Source organism: Mauremys reevesii, linkage group 10 (assembly GCF_016161935.1).
Source record: "Mauremys reevesii isolate NIE-2019 linkage group 10, ASM1616193v1, whole genome shotgun sequence".
In the NCBI taxonomy this organism is placed as follows: Eukaryota; Metazoa; Chordata; order Testudines; family Geoemydidae; genus Mauremys; species Mauremys reevesii.
Genome location: NC_052632.1, coordinates 72,512,224 through 72,533,032, shown reverse-complemented (window position 1 = coordinate 72,533,032; position 20,809 = coordinate 72,512,224). Strand labels below are relative to the sequence as shown.

At 38.8% G+C, this 20,809-nt stretch overlaps 1 protein-coding gene across 25 annotated transcripts in view; it reads right to left on the bottom strand.

The window, feature by feature from the left end:
• Window positions 1-2,939: 2,939 nt before the first annotated feature.
• The window catches only part of SUN1 (Sad1 and UNC84 domain containing 1), a 59,407-nt gene continuing 41,537 nt past the window's right edge, over window positions 2,940-20,809 (bottom strand). For 20 of the 25 annotated variants that reach the window (XM_039492833.1, XM_039492831.1, XM_039492838.1 and 17 more), the window contains 9 exons: window positions 20,298-20,384; window positions 18,267-18,310; window positions 16,262-16,400; window positions 13,538-13,792; window positions 8,095-8,179; window positions 7,443-7,558; window positions 4,671-4,838; window positions 3,858-3,950; window positions 2,940-3,067 (listed from right to left, as the gene is read on the bottom strand). In XM_039492833.1, coding sequence (XP_039348767.1) covers window positions 2,954-3,067; window positions 3,858-3,950; window positions 4,671-4,838; window positions 7,443-7,558; window positions 8,095-8,179; window positions 13,538-13,792; window positions 16,262-16,400; window positions 18,267-18,310; window positions 20,298-20,384 — 1,101 coding nt within the window. In that variant the 3' untranslated portion in view covers window positions 2,940-2,953. Of the gene's footprint in view, window positions 3,068-3,857; window positions 3,951-4,670; window positions 4,839-7,442; window positions 7,559-8,094; window positions 8,180-10,724; window positions 11,198-12,242; window positions 12,453-13,537; window positions 13,793-16,261; window positions 16,401-18,266; window positions 18,311-20,297; window positions 20,385-20,809 lie in introns of those variants that run through there. The other 5 variants (XM_039492824.1, XM_039492823.1, XM_039492822.1 and 2 more) reach the window with 2 other exon arrangements.

Sequence of the window (20,809 nt, the reverse complement as noted above, 5' to 3'; positions counted from 1 at the left end):
ATACGATTTGCACTAATGTCAGACAATGTAGAGATGCTACTTTATTCTCAAGGTTCATTACAACAGGAGTCTTCACTTAAATATATGACCAAAACCCATTTAATTTTGTAATTGGCTACCCATTACAAGCATGGTGCCTTTCCACATATTTAAGTGCCCATAAGTAGTTACGAGGTTGGCTGTGGTATATTTTGTTTTTTGCTCTTACGAATGAGTGAGGAATTATTTGGTTGTACAACACCTAGAGTGTGTTAGTTAAAGTGCAAAGGATTCTGCACACTAAGGCTGGAATTGTGAATACACAAAAGGTCCTATTTACATTGCACTGTTTTAATACTGTAATTTGATAGTGCCTGTGCAATGCCTTGCATCTACACACAATAGCCACTGGAGGTGTTTTACAAGCATTGTTTGCAACACCTCAATGTCTTTAGTAGCTAAGCCCGTCTGAACCAGGTAAGCCTAGAATTGCTTCTTCTAACAGTGGGCAGAAAGCCACAAGTATTGCAGTTGCTGAGCTAGTCCTTAATTCCCACAATGCGGTGTCTCATGCTTGGGAGACTAAAGCTTTTGCTCTCAGGAACAGTTCTAAGTAGTAGAACTAGTTTTGAAACAATTTTTGGTACATCCAGAGTACACCTTACAGCTCATGGAGGTGGAGTTATGTCGGTGTAATAAGGCACATCAGCAGGAGGAAGGCTGTAGACAATGACATAATTAGGTTGATACAAGTTGCCTTATGTCGACCTGTGTAGTGTAGACCAGGCGTATGTATGTATCACCAAAGTCTGCCTCTCTTCTGCACGCATAAATCCCTTTTGACAGAAGACAATGAAAGCAAAAGGCAGAGCTTTCTGGAGAGCAGGAAGAGAGTGAAAAGTAGACGATTACTCTCTAGCATTACCCCCCCCCCCTGCAGTTCCTGAAGGAATTTCCCACATTAAATGTTTTTATTTATATATAGTACTGCTCTGCCCTGTGTCCATTTACCATCCTCCTTTCTCACCACAGCTATGGGATATATCCTCACAATAAAGTTGGACTTACATTTCAGCATAAAACTGAGGTGAAGTTATTTGCTTATTAAAGATGTAGAAAAATTGATTTATTCTAAAAGCGGTTACCCTACATTAGTTATTTTAGCCCAAATAGTCAAACAGATTCAGCATAAATACAGAAAAGAAACTTTATTACTTGTTTCAAATATTACATGCACTTTCAAAAATTAAAACTCTTTATTTAAACATCTCAATAGCATCTTGTCCGTTTGGAAGCAGCAAAGAATACCAAGACAAATATTTTGAAAAGCATTTACAAAAATACATTGCACAAAGTCCTATCTTGCTTCTTTAAAAATAAGTTAGTGTTATTCAAAATATTCCCACCCCAGCTCCTAATTTCAATTTATACAGGATAATTCTGATTTATATATTTAACTTATATGAAACACCTGTACATGTTTTATCTAGCTCTTCTGCATAGGCCATTGGTTCTGTTTCTAGCTGAACTTAAACACTCTTTCTATGGAGATTTTTTTAAAACATTTGAGGACTATTGTGCAACATACAGAACTCTAATTCAGAAAACCAGTCAGCACCATCATTCATCTTTCTGAAAAATATAACAGCACATCTGTAATTAAGTTGACCCAATAAAATGCATTACAACAGTAAGATAAATTTCTCACATGAATGTCTTTCAGGAATCTTGTTTATAAAGGGTTTCCAGTAACATTCAGAAATAAAATTACAAAATGAGCATTTACATAGGGAGAGCTATGCAAGCAGTCTGTTAGCAAAATGCAGTCTGTTAATACAATGCAAGTTCCAATTAAATGCAGTAAGATAATGCTGTTAAGAGTCATTGCTCTAACATTCTTCAATGGGTATTGAATCCTCCACTTTAAGGGTATATAAACTGAAACATTGTCTAAGGAATGGTATCTAAATATAGTGGCATTGAGTGTGAACCTCTTTTGCAAGTTACTTCACTGCAGAATTGCTTTTTTAAATTAAAAGTTGAGTCTATGACATGGAACCTATTTTCACTTAGTGCTTCCACAGTGCAGCACTTATAATGTGAGCCAGCCCAATTAATCCTGTGCTGAAGAGAGATTTCTGCACACCAAGATTTTGCCTTTGCAATTTGAGCTCTGAATTGGTCTTATCTGCAGACCATTAGCCAGACTCTCACCTTGGTATAGGAGATAAGCCTACTAGATTGCTCAGCAAATGTTAGTACACTGAGCGATTATTCTAACAAGCTAAGTCAAAAGGAAACTAAATAGGAAGAAAACTTAAAATAACTGTAGTGGTTTAAAATCAACCCTGACTTTTACATTAATGCATGGTTCCATGTTAAAGGAAAGACTTTTATGCCTCTGATGTTTAAACTATTTTTGGTTCCATTCACTTTCCTTGACAGTAACATGTTTCATATTCTGCATCTACTCAGGAAGTCCTTTTGGGCCTAGCAACAAGTTCAAAAGTCATGGTCAATTAAAGCATACATTAGCCACAATTAGTGTTTAAAAGTGTTCATACGTTTTCACATAGGGAACCAGCGTAATAGAAGTGTGCAGATGGGGCCTGTTTTAAAAATTGATTTCTAGCTGCAGAAAGCATAGCTTCTTTAAAAACTGTACATTCAAATGTAATAAAATAAGTATCGCCTGTTTGCCAACTTGGCTTTTGAACCAGAGTAGTTTGCATGCAATATTTTTCTCAGAATGGACACATTAAAATATAAAGCTGACTGGCAATTACAAGCTGAGCATCAGAGCAGGTATGAGTTTGTACACAATTCTGCGGACAGTCTTCTGCATTTTATTGAAGAGGAGTATTGATCCTGCAGTACATGTCACATATCCTCATCCTTTAAAGATTCCAGTGTTCTAGGTTTTCCAATATATACAAACAGAAAATATACACCAAAAAAGCTGTAGTGTAGTAGTTTATTCAGTAGGTTTTCCATGCACTCTGAACCGATACAGACAAGTGTACTCTGTATGGCCCCAATTAGAAAAAATTCTTAGCTCCACTATCTGGAATGCATTTTCATTTTTCTTCTGAAAAAAACATGAAAAAAAAAATCAGACATCACTTGCCACTTTATTTTTCTCTGTAGACAACTGATGTTGATCACCTAAAGTTGTTTAAGAGTAGCAGCCAAATCACTACACTACATACATCATTAATTGCTTAAGTAGTTAAGTTATATACCCAAAAGGTAATCATAATTTATGGATAATCTCTTGCAATCTACACAAGCTGTCAAATTTTCATTGTCTTTGCTTGACTTCCCATGCTCTACTGGAGATCTAGATGAAGTAGAACAATTCTTAATGCTTTTATTTAAAAGCTTGAAAGCAGGAATAAGATTTCTTTAGTAAAATAACCTTTAAAATAAGCCATAGTAACTTTCCAGGTCACAGAGAATTTCAGATGAACAGTGCTATAGTTTTACTGAGTGAAAGTTACTGATCTAATCCACTGTGTGGTGGGACCAGTTTAACTGTAGTCCAACTGACTAAATATGGATATTGCAAATTTCTGGTACTGAAAGATTCTTCATTATGCACGTTTTATGGAAGGCAAAAATAAAAATGCCAAAATGACTCTTCATTTGCAATGGCGCAAGTCAGGAATAACTCCATTAAGTTATTGCAGTTATCAGTGCAAGAGTTAAATCAGAATCACATTTCAGAACGCTAGCATTTTGCATACTAGCACACGGACAGTGAAAGGCATCAGCAAATGTATCAAAGCGGTGTTAAAATTAAACTACTGCTACTACTGCAAGAGGCAAGTCAAGTGGCTTTGGCAACAGCTATATATTTTCTGTTAATGTGGGCTTACCGTCACTTGAAACATCTGTAGTGGCTCCCCTTCTTGATCATAGACATACTGTCCTAGAAGGGTACCTTCTTCCTGATATTCATCTTCTAGACCCTATCATCAAGAGTTAAGCCTCAATTATTTTTTTTTCCTTCAAATTTCAGATAATCAGAATGACAAAACTTAAGTTTGGTTGCAGTTATAGGGTGTCACATTCTTAACAGGGGTGGACAGTACAACCACTAGTTATCATTGTGTAGAAAATAAAGGTTGTCCAGGAATAACAAGAATAAGGGGGAAAAAAAGGTGGGACCAGGAAAGGGTGGGATTGAAGATGACTGGGATGGGTACCAATGCTCATTATTTTACATATTTCATGTCAACTGGAAAGAAAAACAGTTTCCAGAAGTCAAAATGGACCATGACTGTGCCATACAGCTGTAGACTACTGCTATATGACAGTGCCTGAAAGGATTATGATCCATTCCTTTTATGATGGCATAAAGTGCTTGGACTTAAAGATCACTTTAGATAATCATCACACAAGTTTAATAAGTTTTGATTACTTTGCTTTAATGCACTTCTCTGTAAACTAAACTAGATGAGTAAAAACAGAAACAGAATTTTTAAAAATGCTTAGCTTTTATACATTATTTCTCATTCATAGATCTCAAAACTCTACAAAAGGAGGTAAATTTAAGAGCAATAAATGTAAATATTAAAATAAAGAGCTGTTTTACACTAATAACTATTTAAAATTGTGAACGGTTCTACTCAAATTATCCAAACAGAGAAAAACATTTAATACCTTAACTTTACCAGAGAAAGACTTACATATACTGAGAAATCCTTAGGAGCACTTGTGATATTTCCTGTTGGTGAAAGAGTTTTTGGTATATGTTCTAATGCAAAGGCTGTTGGGTAGATCATCATAGAAAGTCTAACTACAAGGTATCCCTGTGATCCTTTGAATGCCCAGCAGTTTCCTGGATACATGTCAGGCTAAAGAGGGCAGGGGAGAAAATAAATATTGAACATATTGGTAAAACATTCTAATGAATTTTGAGTTATTAAAGTTTAGTTTGATTAGGTTATACCACTGATTATACTTTGTACCCTGTTACATGAAAAACAGGGTATGTCTATTTAAGAGAGTTTGGGTAAATTACCAGATCAAAAAACATTGTTTGCAAGAAGCAAGATATTTCTCCTCTAATATCAGCATTAAGGCCAGAAAGTATCAATTCTCATTTTTCTACAATTGTTGAATGGACATTTTCTTGATTCAAAAATTTGAGAGAACATGCACTATAGGTATGATTTAAATTATTCATTGTACAGAGAGACAGAAAACATAACTACCCGATAAGTATTTTCAGTAGTGAAAGAACGTTTTATTCTCAAATGTTTTGCAGTGGCTAGTACTTGGTGTTCTGGTGCAAGAGGCTGACAATACAAGTTACAAGTTACTCCTCACTTTTGTGTGGCGGGGGAACCCCCTAATATTATGTATTCAAAGTAGTCTGAAACAAGTTAGATGTTAGACATAAAGGACAGCACTGAATATGTGAATAAACCGACTTTGACAGTTAAATTATACCCCCAGATAGCATTATTGTCATACAATATGCCTATAAGTAAGCAAAAGTTAAGAGGAAGCCAAGAGCAATTTTTGTTGATATAATCATAGAAATGTAGGGCTGGAAGGGATCTCAAGAAGTCATCAAGTCCAGCCCGTTATACCGAGGCAGGAACAAGCAAATCTAGAGCATTCCTGACAGGAGGTTGTCCAACCTGTTCTTAAAAAATTAATTATGGGGATTCCACAATTTTCCAGGGAAGCCTCTTCTAGAGCTTAACTACCCTTCTAGTTCCTAATATCAAACCTAAATTTTTCATGTGCAGATTAAGTCAATTATATCTTGTCCTACCATCACTGGACATGGAGAACAATTGACAATAGTGCTCTTTATATCAGCCCTTAGCATATTTGAAGACTCATTGGGTCCCCCATCAGTCTTCTTTTCTCAAAGCTAAACATGTCCAGGTTTTTTAACCTTTCCTCACGGGTCAGGTTTTCTAAACCTTTGATAATTTTTGTTGCTTTCCTCTGGACTCTCTTCAATTTGTTCACATCTTTCCTAAAGTGTGGCATCCAGAATAGGACACAATACTCCAGCTGAGGCCTCACCAGTGCTAAGTAGAGCAGGACAATTACCTCCTGTGTCTTAAATATAACACTCCTGTTAATACACCCCAGAATGATATTAGCTTTTTTTGCAACTGCATCACATTGTAGGTTTATATTCAATTTGTGATCCACTATAACTCCCAGATCCTTTTCAGCAATACCACCTAGCCAATTATTCCCCCAGTTTGACAGTGAACCATTGATGATAACTCTGATTATGGTCTTACAACCAGTTGTGCACCTTGCTTATGGTAAATTAATCTACACCATGTTTCCCTAGTTTGCTTATGAGAATGTCCTGTGGGACAGCATCAAAAGCCTTACTAAAAATCAAGATACATCATGTCTACTGCTTTCCCCCCATCCACCAGGCCAGAAAACCTGTAGAAAAAAGAAATTAGGTTGGTTGATGTGATTTGTTCTTGACAAATCCATCCTATTATCCTCTAGGTGCTTACAACAAATTGATTGTTTAATAATTTGTTCCAGTATCTTTCTAGTTTTGAAGTTAGGTTAACTGATCTATAATTCCTAGGGTTCTCTTTGTTATCTTTTTTAACGACAGGTGCTATGTTTGCCCTTCTCCAGACTTCTGGGACCTCACCTGTCCTCTAGGAGTTCTCCAAGATAACGAACAACAGTTCAAAGATTGCTTTAGCTAGTTCCTTAAGTAATCTAGCATGAACTTCTTGATGTCATCAGTTATTAGTGCTCTTTCCTCACTAAGCAGAGGACCTATACTTTCCTTAGCCTTTCTACTGCTCCTAATGTATTTAAAAAACACCTCTTCTTATTGCCTTATGTCCCTTATTAGGTGTAACTAATTTTGTGCCTTACCCTTTCTGACTTAGTTCCCACTATTCTTTTGTACTCCTCCCTAGCAGTTGGGGTTCTACATAAAAGTTAGAGCCAATATTGTCAAGAGTGATTTGTGATTTTCGGTGCCGAAATTGATTCTTCCTAAAGAGGCGTAATTTTCATAGGCTGTGCGCCCAGAAAATTTCTGAAAACCAGATGTTTTAAGCTAGACAACCAAAAAACGGAGGTGCCCAAAACCACTAATGACAGGCCTTAGCCTGTGCTTATTTCTCTCATTTTTAGGGTGAATTCTCCTTGGGCTGGCCCTCTGGACAAGGCCTATGCACCTCTTTAGTCACTTTTAAATCCTTCAAATAGGGCTTAAGTATGATTTAAATTGTGACTAGGCCTTGTGTAGGCTCTCTGCACTGGGCTCTATTAGCAAAAATGAAGTTTCAGGTGCATCTTCCATTTCAAGAAAAATTCTGGTATCCAGAGTTTCTTGACAGTGTAGCTTTAAAACACAACTTTCATAGCACAATGAGGTCCTGGTCCATGACTCGGTGCTACAGAAATACAAACAAACAGGATTTTAGGTATATTCTGCTTTTAATTACCTGGATTACCACTCTGGGAGACTGAGAGAAATACCACAAAGGAATTCCAAAGAGACTAATTAGAGCTGTTTTGGTCTCGTAGGTCTCAGAACAGCGAGTACTCAGAATGCTGCCACCTACAAAAGAAAAGTCAGGTTAAAACACAAATAATGAAGTGTTTAATTTTTCATCAGGTAACTAATCTTGCTTTCAGTAAAATATTGTAGCATGTTTCTCAGAATATAAGTACTATTTTCAGTTTGAAATGAAAATGTATTTTTGAAAAAGAGGTTTAAAAAACTGAACAGGTATGTACTTTCTCAGTAAGTTTGTGTTCATAATATGTATACCATACAAAATAGCTATTCTCACTCAATTATCCCTCAGTATTTTCTTTTAAAGTGTCTTCAAACGTGTGTCATACTGTCTTACTTCAAGTATAGTGTGTTTCCAGAGTGCAACCAGGAGTTCAGAGTCAAGTTTGTATGCATTTTTATGGTGTATACTATTAACATATAAACATCCAACTCAACAAAAATAATACAAAATATATAGTATTCCTATTGTTTGTCAAGCATTGCACAATTCTTGATTAACTGTAAAAATTGACAACTCAGATTACATTGCTGCAAATAGCAGACTGATCTATTTACAGCTTTTCTGCTATATTTACCTCCAGATTCTAAAGCAAAGTCCACCATACCAGTCTTGTCTTGAGAATAAAGTTTCAATGCATTATTTACAATAATGCGTGCTTGCTACAGATATAAGGGAAGAGAGACAGTATGGAAAAAGAAAAACAGGTTTGGTATTAGATATACATGCATTCAACAGTCTTTATTAACTAAGATAGCATAAACATTTTAATTAAAATTGTACTATAATCACAGAATCTTTGGAACCAGTATCTTTAAGATACATTAGCCAATTTGTTATGAGTGGTAGTCAGACTACGATTATGACACTAGGTTACGCTGAATGGCGTTTCTGTAAGTCTCAGTCTTCTCTCCATTTAGATTATATTTTATTTTTCTTTATACTTTGGATCTCTCTCAGCTCCCAAGATAGCATAGTTTGGCAGGCATTACAGATCATAAAGGGTAATGGAATTTACTTTTCTTTATTGCATCCAATGTGGCTACTTGTTTTAGGACAGGAAAAATAGTGTTTCTAAGTAACAAGACTAGAAAGTCTATTGCAACTACCAAATTAACAGTTCACCAGAGGAAACTGCTGACTGAAGCATAAGGCCATGTCTACACTACAAATTCTGGTTGATACAAACAACATCAGCATACAGCTGCCAATGTTAGTACACTGTTCGTGCATACCTGGCTGCTTGTGTCTGCGCTGCATGTACTCAGGAGTGCTTGCGTCACAGCAGAGTGCAGTGCACCACTAGTAGGCATCCCAGTGTGCCACACACACTGCCACACAGCTAAAATCTTTTTGGAAAATTTTCACATGTTGTGGAGTAGAAATGAATGATGCAGGGACCTCTGGGAGCGAGGGGTCAAGTTCCTGCATGCAACTTTCTCCATCCCATAATGCCATCTATATTTGTAATCTTCGTTTTTTTTTTTTTTTTTAAAGAATTCCACAAACCCACACAGCCCTTTTCCACATTTGCAAAAGCATGGAGCCCACACAGCTCTTCACTGTCCTTATGAATGTTGCAATATTGCAAATACAGGATGCAAGATCTTCCAGTATCTGCAGACTCGGAGAAAGAACTGCAATACTTGGGGACATGACGATTTCTTCATAGTGAAAATCAATTCAAGGCTGTTGGTGGTGTTCACGGAGCAGCTGCAGAAAGTGGAGAGCCCCTTCTGGGCGTGAGAAACAAGCACTGACTGGTGAGATAGCATTGCAATGCAGGTTTAGGACAAGATGCAGTAGTTGCAGAACTTTCAAATGTAAAAGGTCACATATGTGGATCTGTGCGCCAACCCTGCCCCAGCCCTCCAACGCAGGGACACCAGAATAAGAGCTGCACTGACAGTTGAGAAGTGAATGGCAATCACAATTGGAAGCTTTCTATGCTGTATTACTACTGGTCAGTGGGAAATCATTTTGGACTTAGAAAATCCATATTGGGGGCCATTAATAGTGTCCAGCTATGCAGTACTGACTCTCAGCAATGTACAGGGCACAGTGGATGGATCTGAAGCAGTAGGGTTCCCAAAACTGCAGTGGGGCGATAGTTGGCATGCATATCCCTATTTTGGGACCAGCCCACCTTGCCACACAGAGTACATCCATAGAAAAGGCTTACTTTTCTATGGCTATGCATGTGTTGATGGATCACCAAGGATGCTCCACTGATATCAATGGGGGTTGGTCAGGGAAGGTGTATGACACTCACATCGTTAAGAACATAGGACTGTTCAGAAAGCAGAAAACAGATATTCTTTCCCAACCAGCAAATCACCATTGGCAATACTAACATGCCGATAGCGATACTGGAGGATCCTGCCTACCCCTTGTTCCCATGGTTCATGAAGAGCCACCTTGACAGCACAGAAGATAGATTTAACTACCAGCTCAGTACTTAGAGAAGGACACTTGAATGTGCTTTTGGTAGATTGAAGGAACATAGGTGTGTTTACTTCCAATACTAAATTTCAGGGGAAAAAAAAAAAAAAAAAAAAAAAAGGTTATAGCTGCTTGCTGTACCTTGTATAATATTTCTGAGGCAAAGGGGAAAGTTGCTGCCAGGGTGGAGGTGGAGTGGCTGTCTGCTGAGTTTGAACAGCAAGACTTAATGTGGAACTATGTGGTTGCAGAAGGCTTTGAAAGAGCACTTTAATGGTCAGCCACATTAATGGACTGTGCTGAGCCCCCAAACCAGTAGGGCCAGTTAGGAATTGTGTAGTGCTAGGGGTACATTTATAAATATTACAGTGTCTTTTAGTGAACCTATGAATTACATGCGGCTTGCTGTATATTTACACATATGACTAAGTGTTTTGTTGAACATATGAGTTCTGTGGCGCCATAAACTTACAAGTACGGAGTGCTTGAGTACCATGTGTCTGACAAAGTGGGTATTCACCTACGAAAGCTTATGCTCCAATACATCTGTTAGTCTTTATGGTGCCCAGGACTCTTTGTTGCTGAGTACCACTATGAATTCTGCAGTGGGAACGGTGAACTGAATTTATTTTTAAATATATATAGAGAGAAATGTATTGAGTGACAGTGCAAAATAACCAATGTGCAGATAAAGGACCAATACAATACAAACTTCTTACATATATTAACAAAACAGAATTTTAAAATTAGAAAGGCAGCAAACATTTCTGTCCATTTCAGTGCACAGGTGCAGTCTATTCTGGCTACGCATAAAGCAACTGTGGCTCTCAGGACAGTGTATGTGAAGCCGTAGTTTTCCTTACTATCCACCAGCATGGAGCGATAGGGATAGGGCCCAGGATGCCAGGTGGAATGTTGGGGCACACGGGAAGCTGCCACCATGGAGTTCTCCAGGGACTGCAAAGGGTGAGGAGTTGGTGATTACTGGACTTGTAGGTCAACCAGAGTCTGCAGCATTTGTTTGCGCTGCCTGAGAAGCTCTCTCCTTCTCCTGTGGGGATTCCTGGATCTTTCTCCATTTTCTCCTGTCCTCTCTGTCCATCTCCATGCCGTCTGCCATGTTGGCCACACAGGCCTTTTGTTTGCAGTCTGATTCATCAGTGGCTTGCAGGATCTCACTAGCCCTCTTTCTTTTCCTCAGGGTTCCAGTGGTGTGGTGGAGACCACAATGGCAACAGCTACAGATGAAACACAGATATGCATCATTGGATTTACAGTTACAACAGAAAGGGAAAGATACAAGTTTCAAAATCCCCTGCCCTTATTCCCATACTTTTTTAAAGAGATGCTTATTGACACTTTAGCTGTGGAGTACCTCCACACAGCACTGCTCTCCAGCCTCAGCCATGGTGTGTATGGCTCAGCAGGGGCAAAGGAGGGATGTGGGGAGGCAGGCATTAAGATTTTTGGTTGCATGAAACCAGGGGCGGCTCTAGGGATTTTGCCGCCCCAAGCACGGCAGGCAGGCTGCCTCCGGCGGTTTGCCTGCGGAGGGTCCGCTGGTCCCGCGGACCCTCCGCAGGCAAGCCGTGGAAGGCAGCCTGCCTGCCGCCCTCACAGCGCCGGCAGAGCGCCCCCCGCGGCTTGCCGCCCCAAGCACGCGCTTGGCATGCTGGGGCCTGGAGCCGCCCCTGCATGAAACAAAATTTCAATCCCTTTCTCCATGGATACGAATATAGGACAACAGTGCTAAAGATTGGCACTATTTTCAACAGGCGGTGGTGATTTTAGATTATCTCACTTCTCAGAGTAACAAAGGCAGAGAGAGCATAGCTGCTGCTGTCATCCCAAAGCCACCTGGGTTCATATGCTGCTAGCCTGTTTACTGTAACTGTGCTAGGAGAACTCCTTGCGGAGGTGTGTGGGTAAGTGTCCTACCACGGAGGAATAAAAAAAGACAGCCACCCCTAGAAACCTTTGGGGGATAACTGCTGAGTATATCCATGTAAGTGTCATTGAGATCTCTCTAGAGGATACAAGGGACACCTCTATGTACATAAACTGCTTTCTCTCTCTCTCTCTCTCCTCTCCCACACCCGGCTAACCAAACAGGGGAATGAAATGCTGATACCAACTCTACCTCTGTTTGTTGTACTGCTACCTCTTCTCATAAGAGTGAAACAATGAAAATAAAAGATGCCTATGCCTTGTTTACTTGGGGATGGGCTGGTCTCCATCTTTAAGTTTAAAACACTGTAAGGGAAAATGCATGCACACACTTACACAAGGTTCCTTTCCCTTCACCAGGTTCATCGGTGCTTGGCTGATGGGACTGGCCAGACTGAAGTGGAGTCTCAAACAGGTCCTGTCTCATGGCATAGCTGGACCCCAACCCTGCCATGTCTCCCGACTCCTCCTCATTGTTCAGACTAGGTCTCGGTCTCAGGCTCCTCCGAGGTATCTATGGTGGTCTGCAGGGTGCTGGTGGGAACTCTGCCAAGCATGACATGCAGCTTGTTGTAAAAGTAGACGGCCTGTGGCTCAGCACCAGATCAAACGTTGGCCTTCTTGGCCTTGTGGTATGCCTGCTGCAGTTCTTTCACTTTCATGTGGCACCGCGGCTCATCCCTGTCATGCGCCATTGCCTGCATCCCCCATGCAATTTTTTCACATTTCTGTGGCTGGTCCATAGCTGTTTGAACAGCCTCTTCTCCGCACAGGCCCAGGAGATCAAATACCTCTTGTCTACTCCAGACATGAGCATGACTAGTGTGCGGAGCTGACATAGTTGTTAGGGCAGTTACACACAACAAGGGAGAACTGCTAGATGTGCTTGCCAAGCGGGGCAATCAGGAAAAGGCATTTCAAAAATAAAGTGAGGTACTGTAAGTGGGAAGGTAGATTCCAGTCTCTGTAAGACCTGGGCAGTGGGTCCCAGGCAGTCACTATTAGGCATTGTGAGACAGCTATTGGAGTACTGTTAGGATTGACATATCATGCAGTGTCTACACTCGCACTGCATTTATCTCAGTAGGTCAACTGTGGCTCAATGTCATTCATGGAGGTGGATTTATGGCGTCACTTTAACAGGGCATTTACGTCAGCTGGAGACAAATTTGAGCATAGATATATTGCATTAACCAATTTGCACAAGTGACTTACATCGACCTAATTTTGTAGTGTAGACGAGGCCTAAGTTGTATCACCACCAAAAAAAAATAAGGATGTTATTTTGGGGCAACATGTGCACCCAAACAGTGCTGTCCACAATCAAAAGATATAACCTCTTATTTAAATTCCTTCTGAAACAGTGGAAAACCAAAGTGAAATCTTTCACAGCACGTTAGGTATTATATGGAGCACAATTTCAATGCATTTTAGATGATTTTTCTTAACTGCCATTAAATTTCTAATCTCCCTCAAACTTCCTATTTGAAACAAATTTCATTACCTTGTTATATTTAGACATGACAAACTATGTACTGTAATAAAATCCTTTAAAAACAACTTTTACCCTACGTAACAATAGCTATAAAGTTACGAGCCAAACTGTTCAACATTTATTTTAGAATGCTTACCGCTTCTGTGATGCCAGAAATCACTGCATTATTTACTGCACTTGTTACTACTTCAGAGGTTGGCTTTTGGTTTGTAATTGACATGTGGAGAGTAATATTCTTGAGGATTTGAAGCTCTAGATCTCTTAACAAAACCTGCAGGTCGCTCTTGCTCACAAATTTGGATGTTAGCCATTGGAGTAGTGATTCAGAAAAGTCTTCTTGTTGGTCACCAAAAAACATAAGTTTGACAGATTCTTTGACTTGGGCATCTACCTAGTAAAATCCATCAATAGGTAACAGTTACTATTTGGATACTCTTTCAAAATAATTTAATCCTCAAATCATTTGAAGTAATAAAATGAACAGTTGTGTAACCGGTATGCTTAAAATCCTTAAGTTTTTCAGAGCTGCAAATAAATGTAGCTTTCATATATCTCCATCTTTGTAAAGCACTTCAGTAAAAACTCCTCCATTGGCATAGTATGCCTTTGGGGAGTGGGTGGGAGAGGAATCTTGTAACACAGGACATGAACTCTTTGGAACAACTGGTGGGGTGGGGAGAGAAGAACCTAAAGGAGTCTAACACATACCCTGACTTGTCAAACTACTGCCAAAAAGTTATTAGTTATGTTAACAAACTTTTCTGGTTATATCAATTTCAGTTTCTTGTGTGCGCCTCACTATTATTCACTACTGCAAGCACATATGACATGGTGGTCTCTGTTAAGATTAAGTTGACAAAAGAATACTTCACAATATCACTACATTTTGTCACCTTATTTTAATCCCAATAAGTAGATTGAGTTATGAGGACCTCAAGAAGCTATTCAGAGGCTGTGTAAATACGTAGCCAGAGAATATGTGAAAGGCATTCATTTTTACAAAAGAAGTCAGCAGACAAATTAAGCTCTACACAGAATGGCCTATCCAAATAAGTATAATCAAAATTACCTAAAATGACATACAACAAAAAGAATATACTAGACCCCTTTTCTACATGCAGAATCATAAATGAGATCAAACAGGTATGAGAGAATACTGCCACCTAATCAGTCCTTTCTGCTCCACAAATATCATCTTCCTGTATTCCCACTGAAAACACCGCCACCACCCCTCTGGAATTAACAGTGTAAGAGACAAATGTAAAAAGGTCCTTAATCTGAACAAACAGATTAATAGTTTAGTAAATGGTTTGAAGACTGAAGTAAAAATATTGAGAACAAAACAAAACCGTAACACTGAATTAGACAAACTAAATATGGAAGTCTGTGAATAAAGAATTCCCATCTTCCCTTTTAAAATCATAAGTACAGAAAGTCAGGCTAAGTTACCACAAGCAACTATTTCAAGAACTGTGCATTAAACCAGGAGACAAGTTATGTATTGTAGGTTGTATTTTGGTGCTAAAGCTGTTTGATCATCTTGAGAGAAAAAACTCTTCACATCTATATGAAATCCAGATTGCTCAACAACTCAAAAAGCTAAGGAGATCCAAATCGGTCACTTGATCTGGCAGTGAAATAAGTGTCTTATAAATTGCTAGCAAACTACCGTATTTTCCGGCGTATAAGACGACTTTTTATACTAAAAAACAACCCCCAAAAATCGGGGGTTGTCTTATACGCCGGGTATAAACAGCGGGCAGCCCATAGCCCTCTGATTCCCGGCCGTGGCTGGGATTTAAAAGGCTCTGGGCTCCCCCCCTCGGAAGGGGGGGGTAGTCTTATACGGCGAGTATAGGCCAAAACCTATGTTTTAACTGTAAAATTAGGGGATCGTCTTATACGCCCAGTCGCCTTATACACCGGAAAATACGGTATGTGCAATTTACATTTTCAGGGCTCAGATACACTTTATAATCTTTTATGCTGGCCACTAGATTCCTTAAAGGAGGCACCATGAAGGCCAACAAAAAGGAAGTGCTAAGTGCATGCAGCTAGGCTGAAATGTTTTTTCTGAAATGCAGAGCTTGACTTCAACAACAATACATATGAAGATTGATGAATATTTCACAAGTGTGGATTCACAGCTGCGTTAACCACATATTCTTCAATTTCATATCTGATAGGTAGCCAGATGAGTTTTTAACACTTCCAACGTTATATCAATTATTTTGAGATGAACTCCACTGTCAATGGAATAGGAGCCTAGATTCTGATGTGGGAGATCATGTGCTTGAGAGTGACCAAATGAGTAAGTATTTAATAGCCTTTTAATAACTATGGAACAGACATCACAAACCCACATTACCCCCCTTATGTCAGTTCTCTCATGTTGTTCCAATTTACAATTACAGGTTTAATGCTGCAAATGAAGAAAGAGGTGCTATATTTATACATTACTTAAACCAATTCAGTTGAACTATTGCTTTACAACTGTATTTTATTGCATTTCTATATTTGTACAAATTAGCTGGACACAGATAAACATATGCCAATTACTACACTAAAGTATATACTATACACAAAACCAGTGTAATAGATTTACCCTCTATGCTTTTAGTTCCATTTAAGACTTAGGTTTATCCCTTGTTATGTATAAGTGTCTAGTAAGATTAGTACTTGCTACTTCAAAAAAAATCAGCATTACTGTTAAAATTACCATACTGTTGTCTTTTGAAAGTTTTTTTTCCAGTGTAATCAAACAAATGTGAGTAGAGTGTATTTCGTGTGGAGACTCCACTGAAAATTGCATAAGTGGACAAAGGCAAGAGTTTTATAGTGAGTCAACTGTAGAACTTACTTTTTCATGAATTGTATCTACTTTCTCATAGCAGGTCTTCAAGCTTTGTGGAGTTAACAGTTCTGCCTTCATGAGAGCCAACTCTAGTTCTAGTTGTTTAACCTTGGATAAAAGGTGCTGGTTTTGCTCATCACTTCCACTGGTAAACCCAAAAAGTCATAATTTAAGAGCAAGAGGTCAGAACAAAATCAAAATCAAATCAAATATTTGGTAGAATAAGACATCTGTCTAATACACAGAGTGAACAACTTCACGGTACAACCAAAAATAGACTTTGTGACCCTACTAATGCATGATCTTTCAAATTAATATTATTTATTTAAAGATAGTCACATTAAATATCTATTTTAAATCAATATATTCTAAAGTGTCAATCCAATCTAGAATTAAGTATCTATCGGATTTTACTGAGTTAGTAATGCAATTTTAGGACATAGGTAGGTTTGTGGGATTCTGTAAGGTTTCTATAGAACCAGAGTTGATGTCTCTTTACATGAATTTGCCATATGATTTTAATGGAGTATACAGTATTTTGAACTAGTTAATGGAGATCAAACTCAGCATCTAAATTATAGTATGGCTAAGTCAGGCCTCCAAGTAGTATTTCAAAACAATACAAATGTGACAAAACTAGGTCAATAGGAATTATATGATAAGGGAAAATAGATCAACTATACCATTCTAAAACTATTTTATTAGTTGAATTCTTATTTAAAATGATGTACACTCAGTTCTAGCACACCATTTCTTTTCAGAATAGTTGTGTCTTGGAGAAAAATGCTGCTCTGTCCTAGTACAACTCTACCCCAATATAACGCGACCTGATATAACACGAATTCGAATATAACGGGGTAAAGCAGTGCTCCAGGGGGGCAGGGCCACACACTTCGGTGGATCAAAGCAAGTTCAATATAACACGGTTTTACCTATAACTCGGTAAGATTTTTTGACTACCGAGGACAGCGTTATATCAAGGTAGAGGTGTAGCATGTGATCCAAAAATAGAAATTAAGATGATTGACAAACTGAATTTAGATGAAATTAAGACGGTACACAAATTGAATTTTCGTGAGTCCCTTGAATCAGAACTTGTCTCTTAACACATTTTAAGTATACTGCTTACCACTTAGTAAGTGGTCTCTGAGAAAATTCCAAAAATCCTCACTCTTGGGAGCTGTCAGGAATTTTTTGTTAAGATGTTTGTCGAAAAATGCCAGTTACTCAAAACCGAAGCTTTTTGTGGAAACAGGTTAAATTTTGACAAAATTTTTGTCAGGAAAAACTTCTCAGATCTAGGATGGAAATTCTAGCCAAAAAACAAGAAACACCCACCCTGCATTAGTCAGTACCCCAGTGGTTTTGGCATTCATCTAGGATGTTGGATCCTCAGCTTCAAGTTCTTATTCTTCCTGATTAAGAACAAGGACTTGTATATGGGTTTCCCACATCACAGATTAGTGTCCAAACCACTGCTTTACAGTCAGTCTCTCTTTGCCTCAATATTATTCATATAGAGTGGAAAAGCACCAACAGAGGAGATTTTGGAGAGATTGGTCAGGGTGTCATTTTTTCCCCAAAGGCCTTGGTTTCATCCCAATGCAGAATGAAACCACATACCAAAACCTCAGATTTTTTTCTGGCAAATACAATTTTTTTTCCCTCTGGCCAGCCCCATTCACCCACTTAGAGTGACAGTGACTGTATGCCTCGAACTCTTCTAGAGAAATAAAGGTGCTTAAATAATGGTCAGATATTGGGGGCAGGATATGGGACTGTTCAGAGATGGTCTTCTTGCACTGATGTCTAGAATCTCCACCAATCTATTATAAAAAGATAACACTCATGCTGACAAACACTTCAACAAAACTTTAAAAACCACTCAACTGACATACAACAGGCATTAGGAAGAGATAGTTACCATTGTAGTTCAGTGAACGATTCCTACCACCATCAATTAGTATCAGGATTCAAAATGCAACATATTAGACATAGACAGTAGCCATACCTCACTGTTCTTGTTTGGGTTAGTTCAAGTTCCTTCTGGATGTCCTGACAGATATGAAAAATCTATTTTAAGAAGTGCATTCTTTAACTTCAAGATCACAAATAAGGATAAGTGCCACATGAAGAGGACATGCTTGGGCAGCACCCATATAAGATTACATTCCTAAATAATTTAGTTTAATGTTTCTGTACATGCATTTATATAAACCATACTATGCCAAATTACCCGCTTTAATGATCAGAATCTGATGAAGAATGATCTGCAGCTTTAACCCCCCACCACCACCAAAAATAGAGATCAATGGGATTATTAAAAATGCAGTAGCCCAGTTCATTGGCACAATCTGCCATGCAAATGGTCAGAGATAGGTTCCTGGGTTTGGATCTCTAGTTGACAGGGGCCTAAATGTTTTCTTCCTGGTATGAGGGAATGGGAGTACAAGTCACCAGGTACTACTCTGCAGAGATCCCACATAGCTAGTCTAAGATGTTGGGCTCTCCTTGCTCTCCTTTGTTATAGGACAGTTACCCCAATGTGTGGCTTTGGAAGGGGAAGGGTATAACTGAGGTGAAAGATCTCCAGAGCTATCTGCTCCCATCCCCGTACAGGGTGAAGCAGCATTCCAATGGACATCTACATTTAGGGAACCCAGTACTGATCCTAGGTATGAAAAGTTCAGGAGCATGCACGAGAGATCTCAGAACTCTGGTTCATAAAGCACAGAAAAAGCACCAGACACTGGGACCTCAAACAGGTTTTGGCACTAGTCCAGACTGTGCCAATACAAAGAAACCTGTACTTATAAGTAAGGCTAAGATTAGGTCTCAGAAGTCATGGAATCCGTGACATTTTCCACTTCAGCCTTGGAACGACAAGGCTGGAACTCCCAGCCTCCATGGGGAGAGTGGGGGAGGGAGGGAAGGGAAGAGACCCTGGAGCCACAGCAGCAGTGGGTGCTGGACCCTCCTCCTTCCCCATTTTGTCACAGGTTTCCATGAATTTTTGTTTATTGCCCATAACCAGTTCGTGACTTTTATAAAAAATAACTGACAAAAATCTTAGCTTTACCTATAAGGAAATTTGTTGTATTGAGACAGACTTGTTTTACATGTGAAAAATAAAGTCTTCACAAAATGTAAACAAAATTCAACAACATTAGCTTTTATTTAATAATTTGTCTGCAGTTGTGGAAGTTAAATGTATTATGCTAATGAAAGAATTAGGCTGTCTTCACAGCACAGTTAACTCATGTTACAACTCAAGTGTTACCCCTAACAACTCCTGTCCACATACAAAAATCTTAAATTTGAGTTAAATAGTGCTTTAAGCAAGCTAGCTGGCCTGTTGGGGGTGGGTTGAAGTTTGAGTGATGCTGATGCTCAAGCTAGTAACACAGTGGGAATTGCAACATCTTAAATTACAACAGCTCCTCAGCAGTTAATCCAATCACTCTGCTAATCCAGTCATTCTGTGCTGATAATCAAATCACTCTGTGTAATTCCAGAGGGTTTTTCTGGAGAGAGGTTGCCCTCACTGGAGTGTACTCAAGCTAACTATTGCAGTGAAGACAAGCTCCTTAGAGTGGTGCTAATCATTCAAGTTTCATTTTCCAGGGCAAGTGAAAGGCAGTAGGACGAAACAGTTTTTCTTGTAAACCTGCTGCATTAACATGAATACCAGTTTTAAAAATCTGAATTCAGTTATTTAAGAGGGTTTTTGTTTTGTTTTTTTTTTTAATGTTTTTACTTTGGCAGTCACTTTAGATGTGCAAACATGAAACATCTTCAGCTTCCTACACCTGCAGACAGATACTTGTGTCTTCAGCTTCTCCAGAAACAAGAAGAGGCATTTTTAAAGAAAGTTTGGGAAGGGCAAACAAACTAGATACCTGGAGTGGTGCAAGATGGATGCTGGGAAAAGTTTACTAAGCAACATTTTTATAGTTGACTGAAGTTTACGCCATTTATTTTGTAAAGAGGCTATGCTTTGGACTCACTATATGTAGGTAGGAAGGAAAGAGCCTTTCAGTACCTTGGATTTTGCAGAAAGTTTTCCAATAAGGTCTTCCAGTGTCAAAATGCGCAATTCATGTTCTTGGTGTAAAGCCAGAAGATCAGTCTTAAAAACAGGAAAACATGTTCTACTTATTGAGAACAAAATAGTCAAATTGCTATTAATATTTTCAGTAAAATCACTACTTTCATGTTGTGATCATGCCAGATACTTGGTGCATAAAAACCAAGGATTAAGTATTTTTGAAAAATGCTTAAGTCATTTAAGTCCAATTGATTTTTGATGCCAAACTGTGCTGCGTTAGACTAGCCATTTGAGATAGCCCTGTGAGATCAAGAACACAAGAAGGGGGCAGGCAGTACTGCTGACAAAACTACATGACTACATTACTGCTTGCCAGTTGGTGGGGCAATATCAGCAGAAACCTTGAGTTACATATAGTAGCATCAAAGCTAGAGCCTAATACCAAATTGGACAGCCAATTAATTAAAGAGAATATGGGCTAGTAAAAGCACTTTTTGTGGAAAAAA